Source organism: Zootoca vivipara, chromosome Z2 (assembly GCF_965207765.1).
Source record: "Zootoca vivipara chromosome Z2, rZooViv2.hap1.1, whole genome shotgun sequence".
Taxonomy (NCBI): Eukaryota; Metazoa; Chordata; class Lepidosauria; order Squamata; family Lacertidae; genus Zootoca; species Zootoca vivipara.
In genome coordinates, this window is record NC_142585.1 from 3,858,793 (window position 1) to 3,882,602 (window position 23,810).

Sequence of the window (23,810 nt, forward strand, 5' to 3'; positions counted from 1 at the left end):
GGAAATAAACTGAGTTTTGGAAACACATATCACAGCTTGTTTAATCTCCTCTGGGACAACTCATGGTTTGTTAGCAAGCCATGGCTTAGCTTTATGTTATCTTATTTTTCCACCAGACTAACACACCTATCTAACACTGTCTGGAATCTGATTCCTGAACCAATGCATTCCAATTAAAAAAAAGGAGATTCCACTTAAACATCAGGAAGAACATTCTGCGGGTACGAGCTGCTTGACATGCTCTTCTGGAGTTTATTATTCAGTGGAAAGGAGCAACCAAGCATACTAAGACTCAAATCCTAGGACGTCCGGTCTGTCGCCAGCTCCGTTCGGCAGGACTTGCCACAGCTCTGAGGCAGCCCGGCTCTGTGAGGGGGGGGGAGAGCTGCGAGGGCGATGCAGCCCCCGAAAAGAGCCCCAGATTGTGCGTTCTGGGGATGAAGGGCTCAGCGGTGCTCCATTTGCGGTCCCTTTACCTCCCGGTAAGCTCGAGAAGAGCCCCGGTGAGAGTAGAGTCGGGAGACGCAGGAGCCATTTTTGAGCGTCATTTTACCCTCACGGGGTGAAGCCCTGCGCCGGTGGAGGAGAGCGATGGATTCTTCCTTTAAAGTAAGAATTTGATTATCTGGATAGCCTGTGGATAAAACTTTGATTTGATAAGAAGATTTGGAAACGGGGCAATTTAAAACAAGGAAGTCTGTTGCCACCCTCTGAGAGACAGCGAAGCAGTTAATTAACTCTTAGCTCTCAAAAGGAACGGAAACGTTCAATTTATCAGGAAGTGGACTTAAGAGCTCCTCTGTAGCAGGCACAGGGGAGAGGGTTGATTAAATTTAAATTGCCTGCGAAATAGTGACATTTGATAAAAGAAAGTTCCTCTGAAAGCTGGACCCGGATCCCGGGATGGTTCAATGAAAGGACTTGGAGTTAATTAAAGTATTGGATCATTATATTTAATTGGAAATTATTATTTTGGACTTGAAGATTTTATGGACTATGTATAAAAAATGGAAGAAGAGTGCATACAGTTCAGCCTAAAAAATTGAGAACTCTGTGTTCTTGATGGTGCTTGGACTGGATGGCCCTTGTGGTCTCTTCCAACTCTATGATTCTATAACATTGGAACAGACTACCTTGAAAGGTTTGAGGTTTCATTTGAGGTTTTTAAAGAGAGGTTGGATGGCCACCTGCCAGGGATTAAGTAGCTATGATTCCTACATTGTCAGGTGGTTGGACTAGAATGTCAAACCTGCGGCCCTCCAGATGTTTTGGCCTACGACTCCCATGATCCCTAGCTAGCAGGACCAGTGGTTGGGGAAGATGGGAATTGTAGTCCAAAACATCTGGAGGGCCGCAGGTTTGACATGCCTGGACTAGATGATCCTTGTGGTCGCTTCCAATCCTACAATTCTATGAGTCTATGAAAGGAAGAATTGGGCTTATTCCAAACCTGCTTTTGTCACTTCCATTCCAGCACTCTTCTTCATTGATGCTGTCAGCAGCCATCTTCTCATTGCTACAGATATTGCTGGGAAGGGAGGACCAGAATTTCTTGGCTTGCTTCAGCTTTTCCTTCACATCTGTCACCTGTTGGTCAAAAAGTATCATCAAAGTTACTCTTATTATGCTCAGCAAAACAAGCCCAGGAAGAAGAAATTGGCTTCTGATCCATCGAGTTCAGCATTGTCTGCACTGACAAGCAGTGGCTTTCCAAGGTTCTAGGCTGGATTTCTCCCAGCCCTACCTGGGGAGTCTGGGACCTTCTGCATGCAGAGAAGATGCTCTGCCGTTGAGCTCTTCTCCTTCCTTCTCTCACAGCGCTGGAACTTGGGGTCTCTTAACAGAGTTGGCAGGCAAACAGCTTTTGTGCTGCCAAAAGGGCACCCAACTTGGATGGCTTTAAAAAGAGGATTAGAGAAATCTGTGAAGGAAAAGGCTACCCATGTTCTGCCTCCATAGTCAGAGGCAGTGTTCCTCTGAATGCCAATAGCTGGGAACTGAAATGAGAAGAGTTGCTGTTTTGCTCAGGTCCTCATTCCAGACTGGAAGCCATCTGAGTGGCCACTGCGAGAAAAGCAGATCAGACGAAAGGTCCATCTAGAGCAGGACCAAGCCTTCTAGCGGTCAATCAGATGCTCCTAGGAAGCCCACAAACAGGGATTGGAGAGAAAACGTTTCTTAAAAGCAGCTTTGACAGCCTCTGATGCCTGCTGCTCCGTGGGAAACTTTGAAGCAGACTGAAGAGCTCCTTCCTTTTTTCAGAGCGTTGCATTTTGATCCCATCAATGTCAGCAATGCTTTGTTCAGTGCTGCTGCTGCTGCTGAAGCCATTGGCAGGCCAGCCAAAAAGGCTTGTTAGGCTCAGGATTGGAGCCTTCTTCATGTGCCTCCTCCATGAGAGGTCCAGTGAGCAGCAACAAGAGAACAGACCTTTTCTGGGGTGGCTCCTTTTTTGTGGCACACTCTCCCCAGGGAGGCTTGCCTAGTGCCTTCATTACATATATTTTGGCATCAGGCAAAACATTCCTCTTCTCCCAGGCCTTGGGCTAATTATACAAAGTGTGTGGTGTTGTTTTGTTCGTTACTAAGTTAAGTACCACTGAGGTTTCATACCGTAAACCACCCTGTGATCCACTGATGACGGGTGGTGTAGAAATGTAATAAATAATAATAACAATAATGAGCCTTCAGGCCTCTGGGCCACCAGCTCGGCAGTGCTGCTCTATGCAATATATTGGCAGGGGAGAGAAGACCCCCCATTCCTTGTCCTGTTGAACCACACAGTGCAGTTCTCTGTATACCCACCAGTCTATCTAAGCTGGTGCCAGCTGCTGTGGTCGGCCTCTCCTCTGGGTTGTAGGGTCTGAAACGGGCACTGAAGCTGCTTTCTGAGATGGAGCGAGACGTCCGGCTCTGCGCAAGTGTCTTGGGCTGCCCACACCCTTGGAAAACCTAAACCAATGGGAGACACAAAACAGTATCAGAAAGTTGATTTTGTGCATCTTTGTTCTTACCTTCTACTCACTTTGAACTTAACATGCTAGACTGCAATACATATGTTTTCTGATTCAGCACAGCAACTGTTAGCTGACCAGCTCAGCATTGTGACTCTTTAAAGGGATGGTTTAACCTTGAAAAGTAGACAACTTTATCCCTTGAACTTTCAGTTTCTACTCCTGCCTTAAAAAACAAACGTTCATTCACCCATTAAAAAAAATCCAGGAAATTTGACAACTCAAATCATGCAATCCAACCAAACTAATGTAATTACATTTAAAAATAAAAAGTCAAGAGATGAAAAATAAATAATCAAAAAATAATTCACAATTATAGTGAGGTCATGGTGCCCCGTGGCTTGGAAACCTTGGTTCCATTAAGATGAGAAGCACCTTAATTCTCTCTCTCTCTCTCTCTCTCTCTCTCTCTCTCTCTCTCTCTCTCTCTCTCTCTCTCTCTCTCTCCCTACAAACGCAAAATGCCCTCATCATACCTTTTGGGAGACCTGCATGCTGTTCTCCTGCATGTTCATTATGGCATCAGAGATCTTCACATCAATCGGGTCCATGACGGATTCAATGTTGAAAGGGCCCTCCAGCCTCTCTGCCACCATGAGCATGGAATCTGAGGCAGAATACAGGAACAGTAGGATGGAGGGTTGTGGCAGATGCAATGAGTACCCTCCAGATGTTTCAGACAGCATTGCAATCCCAGCCAGCATGACTATGTTGGCCAGTGATGTTACAAAACTACCGAAAGACCTGCTTACTCTGCTGGTCTTGTTGAGCTTTTTCACATTGTGGGTTTGCTACCAAGAGGGCAGGGAATGACAATTTGTGAGTCACTGGATACCCAGTTACAATCTATTATACTGCACACACACACACACACACACACACACACACACCACCACCAGCAGCAGCTTCCTTATAGCACCTCTCCTGCTCATGCTGATGAAACAAGGAGAGTAAACAACGTAGAAATCTGGAACATTCCCTAGGCAGGCATCCCATCGTTTCAGAAACCAAGGAAGGCAGCAAGACGTCGGCTTTTCGCCCAGCTTTCCACTTCCTCACACCAGTTCCCATATGGGCTTCCTGCTTGCCTCCCCCTTCCCATTTGCCTTCTAAGCCCCAGGGGGACGGAGAGATTCCAGGCTCTTCAAACTGCACCCTCCCCTGAAATTTTGCAATCAGCGCAGATTGTCTAAAATAAATAATACCATCTGCCTTGTTTATTCATGCTGCATTTCAAGTTTTCCTGTTTCATTTCTTTTTACACACACACCAGAACACCCATGCGCACACCCTCTCTGCTGAAGGGCTTCCATCTCTTGTATATATTTACATTGTTAGCTTATTGGTGGCAGGAATCAGCTGAGGAACATTAAGGAAACTGAGTGTTTTATGGCCCTGAATACTGGTTGCTGAGGAGCAAAATTGGGGGATAGTGCTAAAGTTCTGCCTCCAGACTTCCAAAAGTGCCATCTGGTCAGCCTCAGGGTGTTGGACTAAATGGACCTGATCCAGCAGCCAGGCTGCTCTTGCAATCCCAAGTAGAGGTGCAGTGGTTGAAGACCCATTTCTATCCTTGCAGTAGGGTTCCTGTCTCCAGCACCCTGCAGCATGGAAGGGGAGCTTTCTAGCCACGGAGAAGGAGCCTTCTCACCCCTTGTGCTGATTGGAGCCCATCAGATATTGAGGATTGACTCCCAAGGTCACTCTGGAGAAGGGGTGTGGGAAGAACTCTAAAGAAGAATTGTTCTGTATGCTCCAAGAAGCATTTGAGAAAACTGGGGAAACAAGGTGCTTCTGTTTCAAGAAAGTGGTGCATAAATCCTTTTATGCACAATGGAGCTTAAGTCACTCCAAAATAAGATATTGGAGCACTCCATATCATTTACTTGTGTACATGCAATGAACACAGTAGATCTAGCAGAAAGGCCATGAATGGAGATGTGCACTGATCATTGCAATGAATCTCTAGTTAGTATTGCTGCATAGTTGTAAGACATTTGTATAATATTAGGAGAGTGCTTGTGGACAACCCTGTGACTATCATAAAGGGACCCTGCATGGCTGAATTTGCTGTGCCACAACTGCTCCTAAAGCTGAAAGAAACCTATTTGTAACCGTAGGCCAACTGAAGTGGCCCCTATGCCAAACCCCACATGGGTGATTTTAGAAAGGCCTGTGAAAAACGGATATTTGCAAGGGAAGAGGCAGCCATTCCCTTCCAAGGCACAGACCTTCTGCATTACCCAGGAGTGCCTGCTAAGCACCAGTGCAAACCATGCTCACCCTCACTCCATGGCTCTACTTGCATGGTGAGGCCCTGAGACAACCCTATTCCTGAAGCTGCAAATAACTAGACAAGACACAGCTTATTGGATTTTTGGGGCCAAATAATACCACAACGTTATTGGTTGTAGGTGTGAAAGGTTTGGCCATAGGAACTGAGGTAAGCCATGGTGCATATCACTGACGCCCCCCACATACCTGCCACTATTGGCCAATTTGGCGGCAGGAGTACGATCTGGTCAGCAATAGGTCAGTTCATAGGGGAGATGGGGTGCCCACCTGCAAAGCTCCTGCCCGGGAAAGGCAAATGGACCTACCAAATAACTTCAGTAAATGCAAGATGGGACAGCTGGGCAAGGCAGAGCCTGAGATGGAACTGCAGCCAGTTCCCATAACGCTCAGCTTCCAGCCTTTCTGAGCAATGACTGCTCCCATGAATGTCCCTCATTGTACTGGTGAAGAGAGGGGGAAATGGCTTTTGATGTGACAGCAAAATGGAAGCATTCCACAGGAAAGCAGAGCATGACTTAAAGCAAGGCTCAGAGCTGCCTCGGTGAGCCAAGAAGGCTGCCCCTGTTACAGCCAAGAGGAAATGTCTTGGTTTACTATATTACACACACACACACACACACACACACACACACACACACACACATATACACAGTCATACCTCGGGTTACGAACACCTCGGTTTGCGAACAGTTCGGGTTACAAACTGCGCAACCCTGGAAGTGTTTTCGCCACACGTGTATGCGCAGAAGCGGCGCGCGCACACGGTCTGCGCATGCGCAAAATGGCGTTCGGGTTACGAACTGCAATCCGGAACGGATCACATTCGTAACCCGAGGTATTACTGTATATATACACACAAACATACACACACACACACACACACACTAGCTGGCCTGCCCACGCGTTGCTGTGGGTGAGTCTGTTTAATGGATCCCTGAGAGTCCTCCGTCAGACTCCCCTCACCTTCAGAGTACCCCTTCATTTTGTTGGAATGTTTTACGTGTGTTCTGTTTACACAGGGTCATTCCTGTGACTTCCCCCCATCCCCCTGGTTCATGCTTGTGACCGTCCCCACCCTGTCCCGACCCATGAGGTATCACGGAGTCTCCTCCCCCCGGCACATCCCTGTGAGTGGCCCCCCTCGTTCTGAAGGCGGTGGTGGCAGTGACTTTGGAGTGCAGCCTGCATGGGAGGTGGACTCCAGGCGGCCGTTGGGGTGTGTCGGAGGTGGGGTCGAGGCACCGGTGGTGGGAGGTGGGCTCAAGATGGCCGTTGGGTTGTGACCGTGGAGGAGAAGGGGGTGGGTGGGTTGTGCTGCTGAAAGGATATGCCGTCTGCTCCTTTAACGTCCACTGGAGGTGCAGTACCAGTGTGGTCGGCGCTAGAGGGCACTGTTTTGCAACCTCTCCTGTTCCTTTCCCCCCCAGCATACACTTTAGGGTGAGTTGTGAGTTCTGGAACACGGGTTTTTTGGGGTTTTACGTGGCCCAGGTGTGACATATGTCTATGCGAATTGCCTAAGATACCTCACATATTTGTTTGGGATGTTGTGTCCAAATTTGAACGCAATCGGTCAAGCGATTTGGGAGAAAGGTTGGAAGTCACACACATGTACCTTTTACGTGTGTGTGTGTGTGTGTGTGTGTAAAAGGGACATGTTTGTTGGTCTCCACTTTTCACCAAAACCGCTTGACTGATTACGTTCAAATTTGGACACAACATCTCAAACGAATATGCAAGGGTTTGCATACCATTTGCGTAGATAGATGTCACACCTATGGCAGGTAAAGCAGGTAAAACCCACTGTTCCCGAACACAAAACTCAGACAGCTGGGGATGCTGGGAGCACAGGAGAGGTTGCAACACAGCGCCCTCTAGTGGCGGCTACACTGGTACTGCAGCTAGGAAACCTTCCCTCTCCACAGCATCTTGGCTCCCCTTTGCAGACTGAACTGAGGGGGCGGGATAGGTCATGGCTCAGGGCAGGGTGGGACCAATCACAGGGATGAGTCGGAGGGTGGAGGAGGGGCGGGATAGGTCATGGTTTGGGACAGGGTGTGGCCACTCACAGGGATGAGCCGGGGGTAGGGGACAGAATAGGTCATGGGTCGGGACAGTGGGGGGAAATCATAGGGATGACCCAGGGGTGGGGGAAGGAGGGGGCAGAATAGGTCATGGACAGGACAGGGTGGGGGGGAGTCACAGGGATGACCTGGGGGTGGGGGAGGAGGGGGCAGAATAGGCCATGGGTCAGAACAGGGTCGGGGCAGTCACAGGGATGAACCACAGCAACACGTGGCCGGGCCAGCTTGTGTGTGTGTGTGTGTGTGTGTGTGTGTGTGCACGCACGCACATGCACACACGCACACACTGTAAAAAAAAGATACACACATAAAAAGGAGGTATTCTTGTTGGTTTGTTTTTCAAAATAATCAATAAATTTGAAAGAGAGACTTGGGGGTGGTTGGAGACAGAAGAAGAGAAGAGAGAATGAACTTTTGGGTTATGTGGTGTTTTTGTCCAACCTCATGGCTAAGCAGAACATTCCTGAATTGGGGCCTTTGTCACCTGCAATTGTCATGGCAGCACACAAATCGCCACTCAGGCATGCCATCCTTATTCAGGCTGGGAGGAGAGAGTTAGGGTGGGGGCAGAGGAGAGAGGTGAGGGAGGGAGGGGAGAGAGAGAGAGAGAGAGAGAGAGAGAGAGGAGAAGCAATCCAAGTTGCCAGTGCAAAGCATTTGGAAGCAAATCCACACTTCTGCTCTCAGAGGAAGGATACAGATGGAAACTCTTTCTGTGCTGGCAGGGGGCTCAAAGGGATGGGTCAAGAATAAATACATTTTATTCAGGTGGGAGACAGAAGGCATTTTTGAAGGAGGGTGAAGTTTTCACTTTTTAAATGCCAGGATTTAGCCGGGAAGATGCATTAAAGGTGCATGGAAATGACTACATCCTAGCTCCCGCTAAGATCTGGCTGGCATGCCTGCCAGCAAATCATGATGAATGGTAAATCCCTCCCCCCTCCTGCCCGCAACAGCGTTGGGCTGTGGTTCAGGACAACAGGGCTTTAGCATTACACAACTGAGGAGGTCCGTATAGTTAAAGCTATGGTTTTCCCAGTAGTGATGCATGGAAGTGAGAGCTGGACCATCAAGAAGGCTGATTGCCGAAGAATTGATGCTTTTGAATTATGGTGCTGGAGGAGACTCTTGAGAGTCCCATGGACTGCAAGAAGATCAAACCTATCCATTCTTAAGGAAATCAGCCCTGAGTGCTCACTGGAAGGACAGATCGTGAAGCTGAGGCTCCAATACTTTGGCCACCTCATGAGAAGAGAAGACTCCCTGGAAAAGACCCTGATGCTGGGAAAGATTGAGGGCAGAAGGAGAAGGGGACGACAGAGGACGAGATGGTTGGACTGTTTTCTCGAAGCTACGAACATGAGTTTGACCAAACTGCTGGAGGCAGTGGAAGCGGACACGGAGCAATGGATTCAAACTTCAAGAAAGAAGATTCCACCTAAACATTAGGAAGAACTTCCTGACAGTAAGAGCTGTTCGGCAGTGGAATTTGCTACCAAGGAGTGTGGTGGAGTCTCCTTCTTTGGAGGTCTTTAAGCAGAGGCTTGACAGGCATATGTCAAGAATGCTTTGATGGTGTTTCCTGCTTGGCAGGGGGTTGGACTGGATGGCCCTTGTGGTCTCTTCCAACTCTATGATTCTATGATTCTATGAAGACAGGAGTGCCTGGCGTGCTCTGGTCCATGGAGGTGGGCGGAGGCTGTGGAGAGGAGGAATCAAGGGCAAAGCTGATAATGGTTTGGAACAGCAGTAAGAGCTGCATGCTTGTTTACCTGGGGGTGGGAAAAATGTCTCCTCTCATGTGTACATTCCCTCCCTCCCCCTCCCCCCCACAATTAAGACCTGGCACCTGCTGGATTCCTTTTAAGGCAGCGTTCCTCAGCCTTGGGTCATCCCCAGATGTTGTTGCATCGCAATACCCCCACAAACCTCCAGTTTGCATGGACAATGCTCAGGGGCAGGCAACCCTGGCAACATCGGGGGATGCAATGTTGGGACGGGTGGCTTTATGAAGACTGGTCTGCTGTGACTTGGAGGCAGGACATTCTTGGCTGTGGCACCAGAGCTACAGACTCTCTTCCACAAGGTGGTGAACTAACTCACCCCCCCACCTGTTTCATCAGGCATTTGCTGAACACCTGAGCAGTGGAAGCTGCCTTCTAGCAGCAAGTCAGAATGCTTGTCTGTTGCTGGTCATTGGCTCTGACCAGCAACGTCTCCCTACAAGCTCTCAATGGCTGAGTGCCATGGACAGGCTGGGTGCAGAGGAGTGGGTGGGAGGCACCAGCTGGAGAATCCCCAAGGGACCCCTCAAGGGAAGAAGGATCAGAGCCAGTGGACTGGTGGTGGGACGGCAATGTGTGGTCAGAGGGAGACGAGGCACCAGACTGGGAGGAGAAAGTGTCATAAGCTGATTAGGCAACAGGGTTTAGTGAGCAGGAAGAGTCTGGGGCAGAGAGCAGTGCAGAGAGCAGGAAAACATTGAGGCAGAAGCAGAGGCTGCAGAGGAGGGGGGCCAAGATGCAGAGAGGAAGCAGACTGGTGAAGAAGCCAGGGAATCTCCCCTTCAGCCCCTGTAACTGCCCCATTGAGGCATGACCTACTGGGAAGAGTTGCTAGGCCTGCACTGTTTTGGTTTCTTCACTGACTTAACTGAGTTAACTTCACTGACACCAGTGTTTTTCATTCTGACCTGGTCCTGACTGGCTCCTGATACTCCTCCCCATAACAACAGCCCTGTGAAGCAATGCCTGGCCCAAAGCCACCCAGTGGGGATTTGAACCGAGGACCTCAGGTCCTAGGCAGGCACTCTAACCACTACATGACACTGGCTCTCTTGTTTTGCCAGTGCTCCTGCCTTCCCTCCTCACAAGGAGCTTTGCCTCTTGAGCCATTGTGAATGGTGCAGAGGCCCCTACAATTAGCAGACTGCCCTGCTTTGTCGAGCTTCCTGGCACTCAGTCCTTCTCCTTTGAAACATTCTGCACTTTTTTGCTGCAACTCTTTTCAGCACTGAGCTCTTCTGGTTATGGTCTTGGATAAATTAGCTAGTGTGCTCGCATCCTCTCTGGTGAAACTGGGCTTCTGAAGGCTCGGTGCAGAGGCACAGGACAAGGCAAGCCTCTGTAACAAGCCCCAGGAGGAAAGGATATCAAGCCTCTTTGCCAAATAGCACCCCTACACACACACACAGAGAGAGAGAGACAGAGAGAGAGAGAATTTAGAAAGGTTTTTAGCCCATGAAAAGGGCCATTACTAGAGTGTAACTGTGTCTTGGCTACCTGGAAGAAGTTCCTGCTACAGCATCTGCAAGCCTTGTCATCTCTGCTACCAAGTTCTCAGGTAATGATGGGGTGGGGTGAGAAATTCAGTTCAGATCACCTTTTAACGTGAACCTCTACTTTTTACCAAGATGCAGCTATCTATCAAAATGTGCACAGTACTTTGCATTTTGCGGCGCAGCTCTCTAACCAAAAACAGTGTGTAAAATGTGTATAAAACAAACAAGCAAACACACACACTCACACACATCTGCATGCATTAGTGGAAAAACAACAGGACCAGCTCTGTTTCTGTGACTGTAAATGGTTTTAACTGTTTCCAACAACAAAATTTAAATGTTTGCAACCTGCCCTGGATGAAGAGCAGGCAACACATTTAATGATACTAATGATAAGAGGAACAATGATAATAAGAACAGAAACATAAAACAATGCAATGTATAAGGAAAAATTGCACACAGAAATGTGTCCCTTAGGATAAACAAGTACTAAAATGCTGGTGGATTTTCACAAGGACTTTTAAAAAGAGAGATCCAGACTGACGTGGGAGAGTAGCAAATGAACTTAATACTGAGAAAGTGGGAGAAACCAAAATTGACATATTTGTCCACCCCTGTTCTCAGGATTTCTCCAAAGGACCCTGGGAATTGTAGTCTCAGAGCTACTTAGGGTGGATTTCCCAGAAGGCTCAGATGTCCTCTCCTTGCTCCACTGATAATAGGGCCAGCTATTTAGATGCCTGGAGCAGAAAATTTAAGTTGCATCCCAATGAAACTAAAAATATTCAAAAGGCCTAAGGAGGGGGTAAGGAACCTTTGTCTTGTTGGACATTGGCCTTATAAGTACTGTGTATCATTACTTTATATTGTTTTGGGTACAGTGCTTAGAGCTGTTCAGTAAAATGCTGTCAGAAAATTCAGCCAGGTGCTATATCAAACTTTATAGAACATGGCTCTTAAAAGGTAAGGGAATGGCGGAAACCGAGAGAAAATAATATAATTAAATTAAATGGGGGGGGGACCCACTAATACAGAGGTTTTCAATCTTTTTGAGTCCACAGCTCCCTTGACCAACTACATCCTTTCTGCAACTCCCCTGTGGGGCTCAGGTACCTAGTGGAGAAAACATGCTCTGAACCTCAGGAGCCCAGTTATGTCCCCCCTTGCCTGCAGAGCCAGCAGACCCTCACCCCTTTTCGAACGCCCTCCCTTGTGGAGTGCTCCCTCAGCCTCCTCTCCTCTCCTCTCCCATCTCCTTGGGAGCCCTCCGCTGCAGCCCCTCTTGTCTGCCCTAGCCGACAAGCTTTCTGGGATCCCTATTCTTAGGCAAATTCATGCCATCCATGTTGTTCTGTTTTTATTCAGCAGCCTATATACACTTTTCTAAATAATTAATTAAATTGGAACAAATCACACGGGGGGGGGGGTTGTTTCATTTTGTTAATTCTCCATTGCCTGGTTTAAATAAACCGAACAAACAAGAGCCACTCACCGATGAAGTTGTTCCACTCCGTGTCCAGCTCGCCTTGGTTGGCGAGGCAGCCCCTCATGACATTAAAACAGTAGTTGTAACACGGCTTGACAGCAACGAGGCCTTGGCAGTACGCACAGTACATCATCTTCAGCAAGGCTTGGACCCCCTGAGGTGTGGGGGTGACCTTTGCAGAGAACAAAAATAAAAAGCATAGGCAGGGGGGCCAGGAGGAGAACCACAGACAGAACTATTATTATTGTCTTTAACATTTATAAAGTGCCTACTATTTCCTAAGCACTGATACCAAAAGATACAGCAGACTCACTATCTAATAGACGCAGCACAAAAGGAAAATGGAACAGGGTGGGACAAGGAAAGCGAGAGCAGGACCAGCTGCTCCTTTACCAGCCCATGGATGGAGCCACACTAGTCTCCCCCACCCCTTGCCATGAAGAAAAGCAGCTGGAGGAGGGAAGGTGTGCAGAGGCTGGAGAGAGGATTGTGAAGGAAGGAGTACAGCAGTACCTCAAGTTACAAACGCCTCAGGTTACAAACGCTTCAGGTTACAAACTCTGCTAGCCTGGAAGAGTTACCTCGAGTTGAGAACTTTGCCCCGGGATGAGAATGGAAATCGTGTGCCGGCGGCACAGCGGCAGCAAGAGGCCCCATTAGCAAAGCACACCTCAGGTTAAGAACAGTTTCAGGTTAAGAACGGACCTCTGGAATGAATTAAGTTCGTAACTAGAGGTACCATTGTAATCCTATTTGTCATCTCTGGGACCCCCTGGGAATTTCACCAAACCAACTGTAGCCTAGAACCGGGTGCATGCAGCGCAGATGATGTAGGGAGCCCAAGGAAGCTCTACAAGACCTGGATGCTTGCCAATAATCCCTAGAGTGACAGACTAGAGCGCCGTCAGCAGGTTTCAAGAACCCTCTTTGTTGTGAAATTTTGCAGGGAGGAGAGATCTGAGGCTGCATTCAGACATGGGGTTTATTTCATTAAGTTTTCCTGGTGATAATGCTTCTTTCCCCACTTCCAGCATTCCATTTACATGGCATTACCTTTTCCATTACAGAGCTGGGGCTTTTTGACCAGCATACCACCAGGCCATGCTAAATTTAAATGGCGAGAAAGAACTGCATGCTGGGATACCACCCCCAAATTTCATCTTGCAAAATCACAGCACAAAACTCCTGCAATTTTCTGAGTTAACAGGGCTAAGGTTGGATTTTTTTCCTCTGGAAAGAACACAGGAAATGAGCACTACGCTTCTATTAGATTTGCTGAACAGGCTTTTACGTTATGTGGAAGATTGCATAAAACATGGAAATCATCAGGTGAGGAAATGAGAGGAAAATGGAATAAAACACTGTCTGAATGCAGCCTGATAGTTTAATTTTTTGCCTTTGTACATTAGGGCAGTTTCCACACATACTCACACCCCCCTCTCTATCCTCCACCAAGGTAAAGCAAGATCAGAGACGATTTCCTTACCGTACTTTGTTGTTTATATAACAAACTGTACATACCACTATTATTATTATTAGAATATATACACCGCCCTATACCCGGAGGTCTCAGGGTGCTTCACAGAATAGAATCAAAATATCAAACCACAAAATACATATTTGGCCTACTGAAGTTCTTTACCCCTGGAATAGAATGTGCTGGAAGTGGTTGTGGTTCGTTGGCAGTTTGAAAAGCAGCACAACACAACTCAGCAACATGTGCTGCAGTGTCAGGAGTTAGAATGTACAAAAGGACACACACACACACACACACACACACACACACACACGTGTTTCAGTGATAAATCCTCCAGAAAGGCTTTGGGACTGTGTTTAGCTGGAAAGGAAAACTGTGCTACAGTTTAGGGTTTCAAGACTTAGATGTCGGAGCTGCATGTTAGCAAGTTTAAGGTGGGAACAAACAGTTCTCAAGTCTCCAGATTTCCGTAGCTCTGCATACCAGCAGAGTAATCCATCCCGTGGAGATTTCTTCATGTGAATAACAAGACACGTCTCTGTCTCCCTGCTGCATCTCACACAACAATTAAGAGCCCTTAACTTAACTGAGGAGTCTGGTGACTAGGAAACAAGTCTGGTTGGTCGACACCTTGGATTGGGATTGGAAATCTTTGGGGGGGAAAATTGCACCTGGCTTAAAAGAGTCCACACTGCCTGGCTTTGCCTCATGTGGCTGGAAACTTGGTTGTAAGTAAAAACCCAAGAAGGGGGGGAGAATGTGACTGGTCCCATTGTTTGGAATGGTCTCCTTCACTGTTATTAAGGAACAGAGGACAACTTTGCACACACAGCTTTGCCCACACAATAAGGAGGGAAGGAGAGGTCATAGGTCAGCGATAAGGACACATGTTCTACATGCAGAGGGTCCCAAAGTTAAATCCCCAATATCTCCAGTTAAGAGGATCAAGAAGCAAGTGAGGCTTGGGTGGCAGTAGCAGCGGCAGCGGGTGGGGCAGACAGAAGCAAAAACAAATACAAAAAAGGAAAAGAAACTACAGTGGTAGAATCATAGTATTGGAAGAGATCACAAGGGCCATCCAGTCCAACCCCCGTCAAGCCTCTGCTTAAAGACCTCCAAAGGAGACTCCACCACACTCCTTGGTAGCAAATTCCACTGTCAAACAGCTCTTACTGTCAGGAAGTTCTTCCTAATGTTTAGGTGGAATCTTCTTTCTTGAACTTTGAATCCATTGCTCTGTGTCCGCTTCTCTGGAGCAGCAGAAAACAATCTTTCTCCCTCCTCTTTATTACATCCTTTCATATATTTGAACATGGCTATCATATCACCCCTTAACCTTCTCTTCTCCAGGCTAAACATACCCAGCTCCCTAAGCCGTTCCTCATAAGGCATCGTTTCCAGGCCTTTGACCATTTTGGTTGCCCTCTTCTGGACACTTGTCAGTATCCTTCTTGAACTATATGCCCAGAACTGGACACAGTACTCCAGGTGAGGTCTGACCAGAGCTGAATACAGTGGTACTATTACTTCCCTTGATCTAGATGCTATACTCCTATTGATGCAGCCCAGAATTGCATTGGCTTTTCAAGCTGCTGCATCACACTGTTGAATCATGTCAAGTTTGTGGTCTACCAAGACTCCCAGGTCCTTTTTCACATGTACTGCTCTCAAGCCAGGTGTCACCCATCCTGTATTTGTGCCTTTCATTTTTTTTGCCCAAGTGTAGTACTTTACATTTCTCCTTGTTAAAATTCATCTTGTTTGATTTGGCCCAGTTGTCTAATCTGTTAAGGTCATTTTGAAGTGTGATCCTGTCCTCTGGGGTATTAGCCACCCCTCCCAATTTGGTGTCATCTGCAAACTTGATCAGGATGCCCTCAAGCCCATCATCCAAGTCATTGATAAAGATGTTGAATAAGACTGGGCCCAAGACAGAACCCTCTGGCACCCCACTAGTCACTTCTCTCCAGGAGGAAGAGGAGCCATTGATGAGCACCCTTTCGGTTCGGTCAGCCAGCCAGTTAAAAATCCACTGAATGGTAGGATTGTCTAGGCCGCATTTTACCAGCTTCTTTACAAGAATATCATGGGGCACCTTGTCAAAGGCCTTGCTGAAATCAAGATAGGCTACTTCCACAGCGTTCCCTTCATCTACCAGGTTTGTAATTCTGTCAAAAAATGAGATCAGATTAGTCTGACATGACTTATTTTTCAGAAAACCATGCTGACTTTTAGTGATCACAGCGTTTCTTTCTAGGTGCTCACAGACTGTTTGTGTAATGATCTGCTCTAGAATCTTTCCTGGTATTGATGTCAGGCTAACTGGGCAGTAATTGTTTGGGTCCTCTCTTTTCCTCTTTTTGAAAACAGGGACAACATTTGCCCTCCTCCAGTCTGCCTGTTCTCCAGGAATTTTCAAATATTATTGCCAGTGGTTCTGAAATCACATCTGCCAGTTCTTTTAATACTTTTGGATGTAGTTCATCTGGCCCTGGAGACTTGAATACATCTAAACTAGCCAAGTATTCTTGTACTACCTCCTTACTTGTTCGGGGCTGTGTTTCGCCTGCTGAATCATCTGCTCCATGTTCTTCAGGTCGGGCATTGTTTTCTTTTTTTCTTAACCTCGGGTTAAGAACTTAATTCATTCTGGGGGGTCCATTCTTAACCTGAAACCGTTCTTAACCTGAGGTACCACTTTAGCTAAGGGCCTCCTGCTGCTGCTGCACCGTCGGTGCACAATTTTTGTTCTCATCCTGAAGCAAAGTTCTTAACCTGAGGTACTATTTCTGGGTTAGCGGAGTTTGTAACCTGAAGCGTTTGTAACCTGAAGTGTTTGTAAACCGAGGTACCACTATATTATATTCCTCTTCCATGTAGAGCAGGGGTAGGCAACCTAAGGCCCGTGGGCCGGATGTGGCCCAATCGCCTTCTCAATCCGACCCGCAGATGGTCTGGGAATTAGCGTGTTTTTACATGAGTAGAATGTGTCCTTCTATTTAAAATGCATCTCTGGGTTATTTGTGGGGCATAGGAATTCGTTCATTCCCCCCCCCCCCAAAAAATAGTCCGGCCCCCCACATGTCTGAGGGACGGTGGACCGGCCCATGGCTGAAAAAGGTTGCTGACCCCTGATGTAGAGGTTTGCTACTTCTGGAACCATTGGCCAGGCTTTAGAAAGCAATTTGTTTAAATTTGTCACATATTAGCTTATCTTTTTTTGAACAACAACATTGTGTCTAAAACATAACTGTGTGACATCCAGTATTAGTCTTGCTCTGAGTAGACTGAAGCACATTCATTTCACACACACACACTTTTTTCTTTAGTTAGACATGTTATTTTTTAAAAGCGTTGCTTGAAATTTTAACAGGTGTCAAGCTATGTATCAGGACAACGTTGGTAGGTAGCCAATTGGATTTGGCAACATGGCTGTATTGTCAACTGAAGGCAACAAGTCCTGCATAAGTGAAGAATTCTGGTCTCTTTTGGAGCATCAGAAATGAACTGTCAAGACTCAAGAGGGGAATCTGATGCTGCCAGAAACGGCTCACAGAAATGTCACATTCTGCCCCTCTTCCTAACCGCTTTTCAGCTTAGCCCCAATTTTAAATGACATATAATTTAGCCATGTGTTGTTCATTATGAGGATATTTCTGAAATCTATGAATTGCAAAATATCAAGTTCCCCTCCACCTTGAGTCACTGAGGTATCTGGCTTACATATTCCTGCCCCCACCAAACATACCGTACTTTTTGTTTAAGTGCCCTTGAGGCTTAGGCAGGAAATGTCCATGCTTGGCAGCAATTTAAACCTGTTGATTTTAATGTCTGTCAAGGGTTCAATAATATCCCAATTCCCCTGCCCTCTCTGTCACAGTTTCCGGTGGGGGGGGGGGTGAGGGAGGGTGAGGGAGAGAACATTTGAAAGAGAAAGTTCCCATACTTTTAGAAAACCTCCGCAAAGTCATTCACACTGGTTGAAAATAGCAGCCCAGGGTGGAAGGAAGAGAGAGAAATCATATTGCAAATTAATACATTTCACCTGCACTTGAAAGGGCTCTGCTCAGATTTACCCCCTTGGCACCCACCGGCCTATGTCCTATAATTACTGGTAAGTGAAATTTATAGCCCCAATCATCCGAAGGGCAGGAACAAGAATAATTCTGCTTGGGGGGAAAACCCCCAGAGCCCTGTCCTCCAAAGGGCAAAGTAACATTTGGAGGAGTAGTGGATAGGTTCTGCTCGAACAAAGCTCAGATTAGATTTCGTTATATCAAAGGCATAGGAAAAGGAAGGCCCGCTGCAGATTGCTTTTACATGGTGAAAGTTCCTATTGGATACACTACTTTATGTTTGTGAAAATAAGAAGAGCCGCTTATATATATATTTTTTATGAATTGCAATATATACTTTTATAAATTAAAAAGTGCAAACAACTGTAATGATAATGAGCTGTATCCACTGTAGCACTAAACTAAAGTGACTTGGCATTATGTGTCCTGCTGGCAAAATGTTTTTTCCCCGTGCAAGAGAATGCATAAGCTGGTTGCTGGTGACTTAGTTGCTGCACAGTCTTCAACACAACAAATTTCCACTAGTGCAGCTTTTGCATTTAATGCCTCTGTTGGCCAACATTAAAACTCACCCACCCACCAGCACATGAGCACTTGAAACACTTGACAGAGAATGTTGGAATAATAATAATAATAATAATAATAATAATAATAATAATAATAATGCAAAATGAGGTGGTGTTGGGTAAGAAATTCAGGTTCCTCAGGAGTGGGCTGAAAATTAAGGCCAAGGAATTTGGCTACACAGAATTCCCGCAGATCTGCAAAACTGAAATAAATTCACGTGGTACACAGTTAGGTAAGTGGGCACCATGACACCTGAATTGGGCCTGCCAACATGATTGATCCCAAGGGGCTGCTACTCCATAAGAGGGAAAGGATGCTGGTGCGTAAGAAGGAAGAGGAGGAAGGGTCCCAATTGCCTAACCATCATGGATGTTACATCTCCGTGGGGGCTGAGGCAATTCGGGGGTGGGGTGGGATGCGGGGACAGAAGGGAGAGGATTTTTAGGCTGGGAAACAATGATAGGGAAGGAAATCAGACAATGGGAAAACTCCGCATTTTACAGGAATGTGTGGAATTCTCTCAACAGTGAGCCTAGTCTGCTTCCTCCTTTGCTATATTTTCAAGTTCAGTCAATGAAAACTTTTTAACCCCCCCCCCCCCGGGCATTATAATTATTAAAAACAAAACCTCAAGATTTTATTGCTGCCAGGTCTTTTTTCCATTTTACTTTTATATTGCTATTGCTTTGCTATGATGCTTGTTTTCTACTGAGTAAGTTGCCCTGAGAGGGTTTACATTGCAGGGCTGCACAGAAAACTCAAAACATGAGTACAGTAACGTTTCAAAGAGTGCTTCTTGCAACACAAGAGCAACAGATTTGTATTTTGTTCTGAATGGTCTGCTATAGTAATCCATAGTTTCCACAGCCAATCTAAGAGCATCCTTTTGATCTGCATTTACGTAGGAAGCTGACTTGTACACAGGCGTCAATAGCATCATTATGAGAGAGAAACCACAAACATTGCTAAAGGGGTATCATTACAATAAATGTTCTAATGAAAAAAAGTTATACTGGAAGTTGCCTACTACAAGGTTGGAGTATTTCTCCATCTTGCCCAGACTTTCCCCAACCCTTTGAGGCCTGGGGGCACATTCAGAAATATAAGAAGTTGTCTGAGCCAGTGTGGTGTAGTGGTTAAGAGTGATAGACTCGTAATCTGGGGGTGGTGTTCTTGGGGTCGTAGGCAGCATTCCTCCTCCTCCAAACATAGCGAGTTGAGTTGATGCCAAAGAGCTCGATTTTGGTCTCATCTGACCACAACACTTTCACCCAGTTCTCCTCTGGGTCATTCAGATGTGCATTGTCTTGAACAAGGGGACCTTGCGGTCTCTGCAGGATCTTAGTCCTTCACGGCGTGGTGTGTTACCAACTGTTTTCATGGTGACACTGGTCCCAGCTGCCCTGAGATCATTGACTAGTCCCCCCCGTGCTTCATCACCGTTCTCCTGATCATTGCAACTCCACAAGATGGAGGGAGGTTGACAGTTATTTTGTGTTTCTTCCATTTGCGAATTATTGCACCAACAGTTGTCACCTTCTCACCAAGCTGCTTGGCAATATGGCAATAGTCTTGTAGCCCCGTCCAGCCTTGGGCAGGTCTACAACTACACTCTAACTATAACTATATACTACACCCTAACCCCCCCCCAAAATAAACCTTGACCAAACACTTCTCCTACTCCAAAGGCAACCCCCTTAACTAAAGAAAAACAACTCAGTTTTAAATACAGTGGTACCTCTGGTTACAAACTTAATTCGTTCCGGAGGTCTGTTCTTAACCTGAAACTGTTCTTAACCTGAGGTACCACTTTAGCTAATGGGGCCTCCCACTGCCGCCGCCACACGATTTCTGTTCTCATTCTGAGGTAAAGTTCTTAACCCGAGGTACTATTTCTGGGTTAACGGAGTCTGTAACCTGAAGCGCCTGTAACCCGAGGTACCACTGTAAAACTAAAAACTGGGATGAGCAGGAGGCCTTGTCAGAGAACTAAGGAGGGTATCAGCAGGAGCTGTGATGCCCATAGTGTCATGGGCCAGGAGTCAGCTTCACCTGCTGAACAGCAGCTTGAAGGGCAAGAAGGCAGAGTGACTCTACCTGCAGCTGATCAGCCTTCAGTGACAGAGAGGAGAAGGCACTGGTAAGAAGCAGCTGGCTCTGGTCTTCTTAAACAGAGCTCTGAGCAGCAGTCAGATGCTGGAAACAATGCCTGGGGTTCCCAGCCCCATTTTGCCGCTTTCTGCTCTCCATCTGGACCCTTTGCTCTGTGTACATCTGGATTCCCTGACCTCTGAACTGTCAAGGAAGTGTTCCTCAGAGACTCCTGTCCCCTGCTTGCTCAGCAACGGGACTCAGACAGGGCCACAAAACACAGGCACCATGCTGAGGACTCTTGGACCAATATTCTATGCACTGACTAGCAGGGCCTCTCCAGAGCTTCTTCAGGCATAAAAGGTGCTTCCCATGATCTTTCTCAGAGTTGGTAGATGTTTATGGAACCTGCTACCACTGGAGACAGCAATGGCCACCACCTAGGATGGTTTCAGAAGAGGATAGATTGGACAAGCTCATGGTAGATAAGCGACTACCACAACGGCTCTACTCTGCTTCCATGGTCAGAGGCAGTTCCTGGGAGCATCAGGCAAAGAGAGGGGTGGTGTTGCTCTCGGGTCCTGCTTGTGGACCGGTTAGCCACTGAAAACAGGATGATGGAGGAGATGGACAACTGGACTGATCCAGCAGTCTCTTATTCTGTTCTTCCTTATCCATTTAACTGGAGGTGCTCTTAGGGGTTGGACCAGGGAGATCTTACTTAGTGTGCAAAGCTATTCCTTCTGCCTCTGAGCCACAGCCCTTTCCCCCCCAGATGCACCATAGAGCACTTTCTGTTGTGGACAATGAGCCCCCCACCACCACCACCACCGTGGTGGGTGAAATAACAGCAAGCATTCCTATCTCCTGCATCCCCACCAGCAGCAAGAGAGGAGCAGTAGCCAGGGTAGCTGCAAAGCAGGTCAAACGTTTGCCACCACCTCCCTTGCTATGCATTGCTACTGCTTCCCACCGAAGGGAGAGGAGAGGTGCTGGACGCCCCCTGGAGGAGGACCCTGGGTTCACTTACCGCTGATTTGCAGCAGCTGGGCTAATGCCAGACTTTGGGGTGGGCAGGTTAAGGAGGGGGAATTGTTGGTTGCTGTGAATGGTTTTTGTTCTGGGGGAGGGGTGGGAACCGAGGTTTCGTTTATCTGCTAATCAGTGGATGAGAGTATTGCTTTGCTTACTGTTTGACTGTTGCTAACGTTGCTTGTTACTGTTTACAGGGCTGGTGTATCGTTTTTGCTTTTCCATAAGTTGTATGTTAGATGAAATGCTTATGTATTATATGATTTTTCCACCCCGCCCATCTACCTTGACAAATGTTATTATGCATGTGCACATATTTTCTTTAACGTAAGTTGCTTGGAGAGCCTTGGATGAAAGCAAGTAGTAAATAAAACGTTCCTTTTAAACTAGGCCTTTGGCTGACCTGATCAACATCCCATACCCTTTTAAAATGTGGCTCTTTTTTGGTGTGTGTGTGTGTGTGTGTGTATTACTGGGTTATTGTTTTTAACTTTTATTTAGGGTGGATTTGATTTACATCAAATCAATTTAAATCACGATTTAAATCACTAGTCAGTAAAACTTGATTTAAATCATTAAAAAAAACACCTTAGACTGAGTTTTAGCACAAATGAAAAACTTAAACAAATCCTTATTTCCTGATGAATAGCCTTTGGAGTATAATGTAACTTAATTAGAAAACTATCTTTAGAAAGATTTTTTTCCCTCCAAAAGCATTTCATTTTAAAAATCCAGTTTAAATTTGAAAAAATCTGATTAATTTTTTTAAAAAAATCCAATTGATTTTTATCCACCCTCCTTTTATTTTCTGTATTGTGATCTTTTAATGTGAACCACCCTGAGACCTTTGGATATAGGGCGGTATATAAATTCTAACAACAACAACAACAACTCACCACAGACACCTTGCCGACCACGTCCCTCGCCACAGCCAGGCCTTGTGCAAAGGTGCGTGCCGCCACGAATGCCCGCGTCACCTGGAGCTTCAGCTTGCGGGGCACGTCCCCGAAGGGCTTGAGCTGCTCCGTGTACTTGCTGACACACTCCAGGTACTCGTCCGAGAAGTGGTACTGGGGGTTGACCAGGCGGAACATGCGCTCCAGCAGCCGGGCCCAGAAGTCATTGAGCATCTCTTCCAGGTTGACGCTGCCGCCCGTGTAGTAGCGCTTCAGCTCCACAAAGAGGTCCTTAAACATTTCCGAATTCTGCATGTACAGGAGGCCGTAAGTCCTTACAAACATGTCGTTCAAGGATTTCTCGGCATTCTCGAGAAGCTCTCTGAAGAATTCTGCAGGGAAGGGGAGAATCGGTTCATAGAATCATGGAATTGTAGCCGAAGAACCCCAGTTGACTATACACAAGGGGACAAGCTTCCAATGGGTCTCCAAAGCTTTGGATGTAATAAACAAAGCTCAATTTTAATTTAGGAGGGACTGCAAATTAGGGCCACACGCTTTTATTTTGAAGGGTCTGGGCAGAGGGGGGACTGTTTAGGACAAGGGTCAGAAGCCTCTTTTGGGCCTCTTTTGCTGTGGAGGCCTCAGGACACAAAATGACTGCCGCATCAAAAAGAGCGGATAAAGAGACACAACCACAAAATGGTGCAGGCATGTCCCCACCATCTCCCACTCCCCATCAATAGTGGAGGGAGGTACCTTCATCAGCCACTAATATGCTTAATTCACAGAGAAGCTCTTTGCATCTCTTCTCTGAATTAAAGTTGGCCGTTCCTGTGCAAAACAGGCTACTGAATATGTCATCCTTAGTCATCGTTTCTCCTCCACATCTGAATGTGAAAGAGAACATCTGACATCTGAATACTTCAGCTAGAGTTAAAGACTGACTGAAAGCAAGGTTATGATTCATCCACAATTTGCAAACCACAGTTTGCATTAAATGTGGTTAAGAATTCTATCTGCCCAGAGCCAGCATGCATATCATACCCTTCCTCCAATAGTGCAAAAAGGTACACATGTGATGTTTCTGGGAGTTGGATTGATCATCCTCCCTCCAATCAATTTCAGGTATTGCAAACTCCCAGAGATACAGCAAGGTGATGGGTGTTCTCTACCAAATGTGGCCTTCCCCCAGCCCTGAAATCAAAAGGTGGGACAGAGCAAAGTTTCTGAAAAACGAAAAACCAGACCCTCACGCTGGAGAGGCAGAAGCTGCCTTCCACTCTGAGAAGATTTATGCTCTCCTGCAAGTTATTACCATTGCATTTCTGCAGCACCCAATATCATCCAGGAGTGATGCAACACAATAGGACACACACATGCCTACCTGACCATCATGAAGAATACAAGACGAAAGGTGAAGGGGATTGGAAAGGAAAGAGGGAGACTGCCCCAACTGGGAAGATGGTGGAAAAAGCAAACCGTTACAGAACTTCAGATATGCAAGGGAAC

At 46.7% G+C, this 23,810-nt stretch overlaps 1 protein-coding gene across 1 annotated transcript in view; it reads right to left on the reverse strand.

Moving 5' to 3' along the window:
• Positions 1 to 23,810, reverse strand: part of GPC4 (glypican 4) — a 110,378-nt gene that overhangs the window by 7,474 nt on the left and 79,094 nt on the right. The window contains exons 3-7 of the mRNA XM_060270287.2: positions 22,299 to 22,690; positions 12,166 to 12,331; positions 3,491 to 3,621; positions 2,806 to 2,952; positions 1,451 to 1,587 (exon numbers count right to left, since the gene is read on the reverse strand). Of these exons, the coding sequence (XP_060126270.1) occupies positions 1,451 to 1,587; positions 2,806 to 2,952; positions 3,491 to 3,621; positions 12,166 to 12,331; positions 22,299 to 22,690 (973 nt within the window). The remainder of the gene's footprint in view (positions 1 to 1,450; positions 1,588 to 2,805; positions 2,953 to 3,490; positions 3,622 to 12,165; positions 12,332 to 22,298; positions 22,691 to 23,810) is intronic.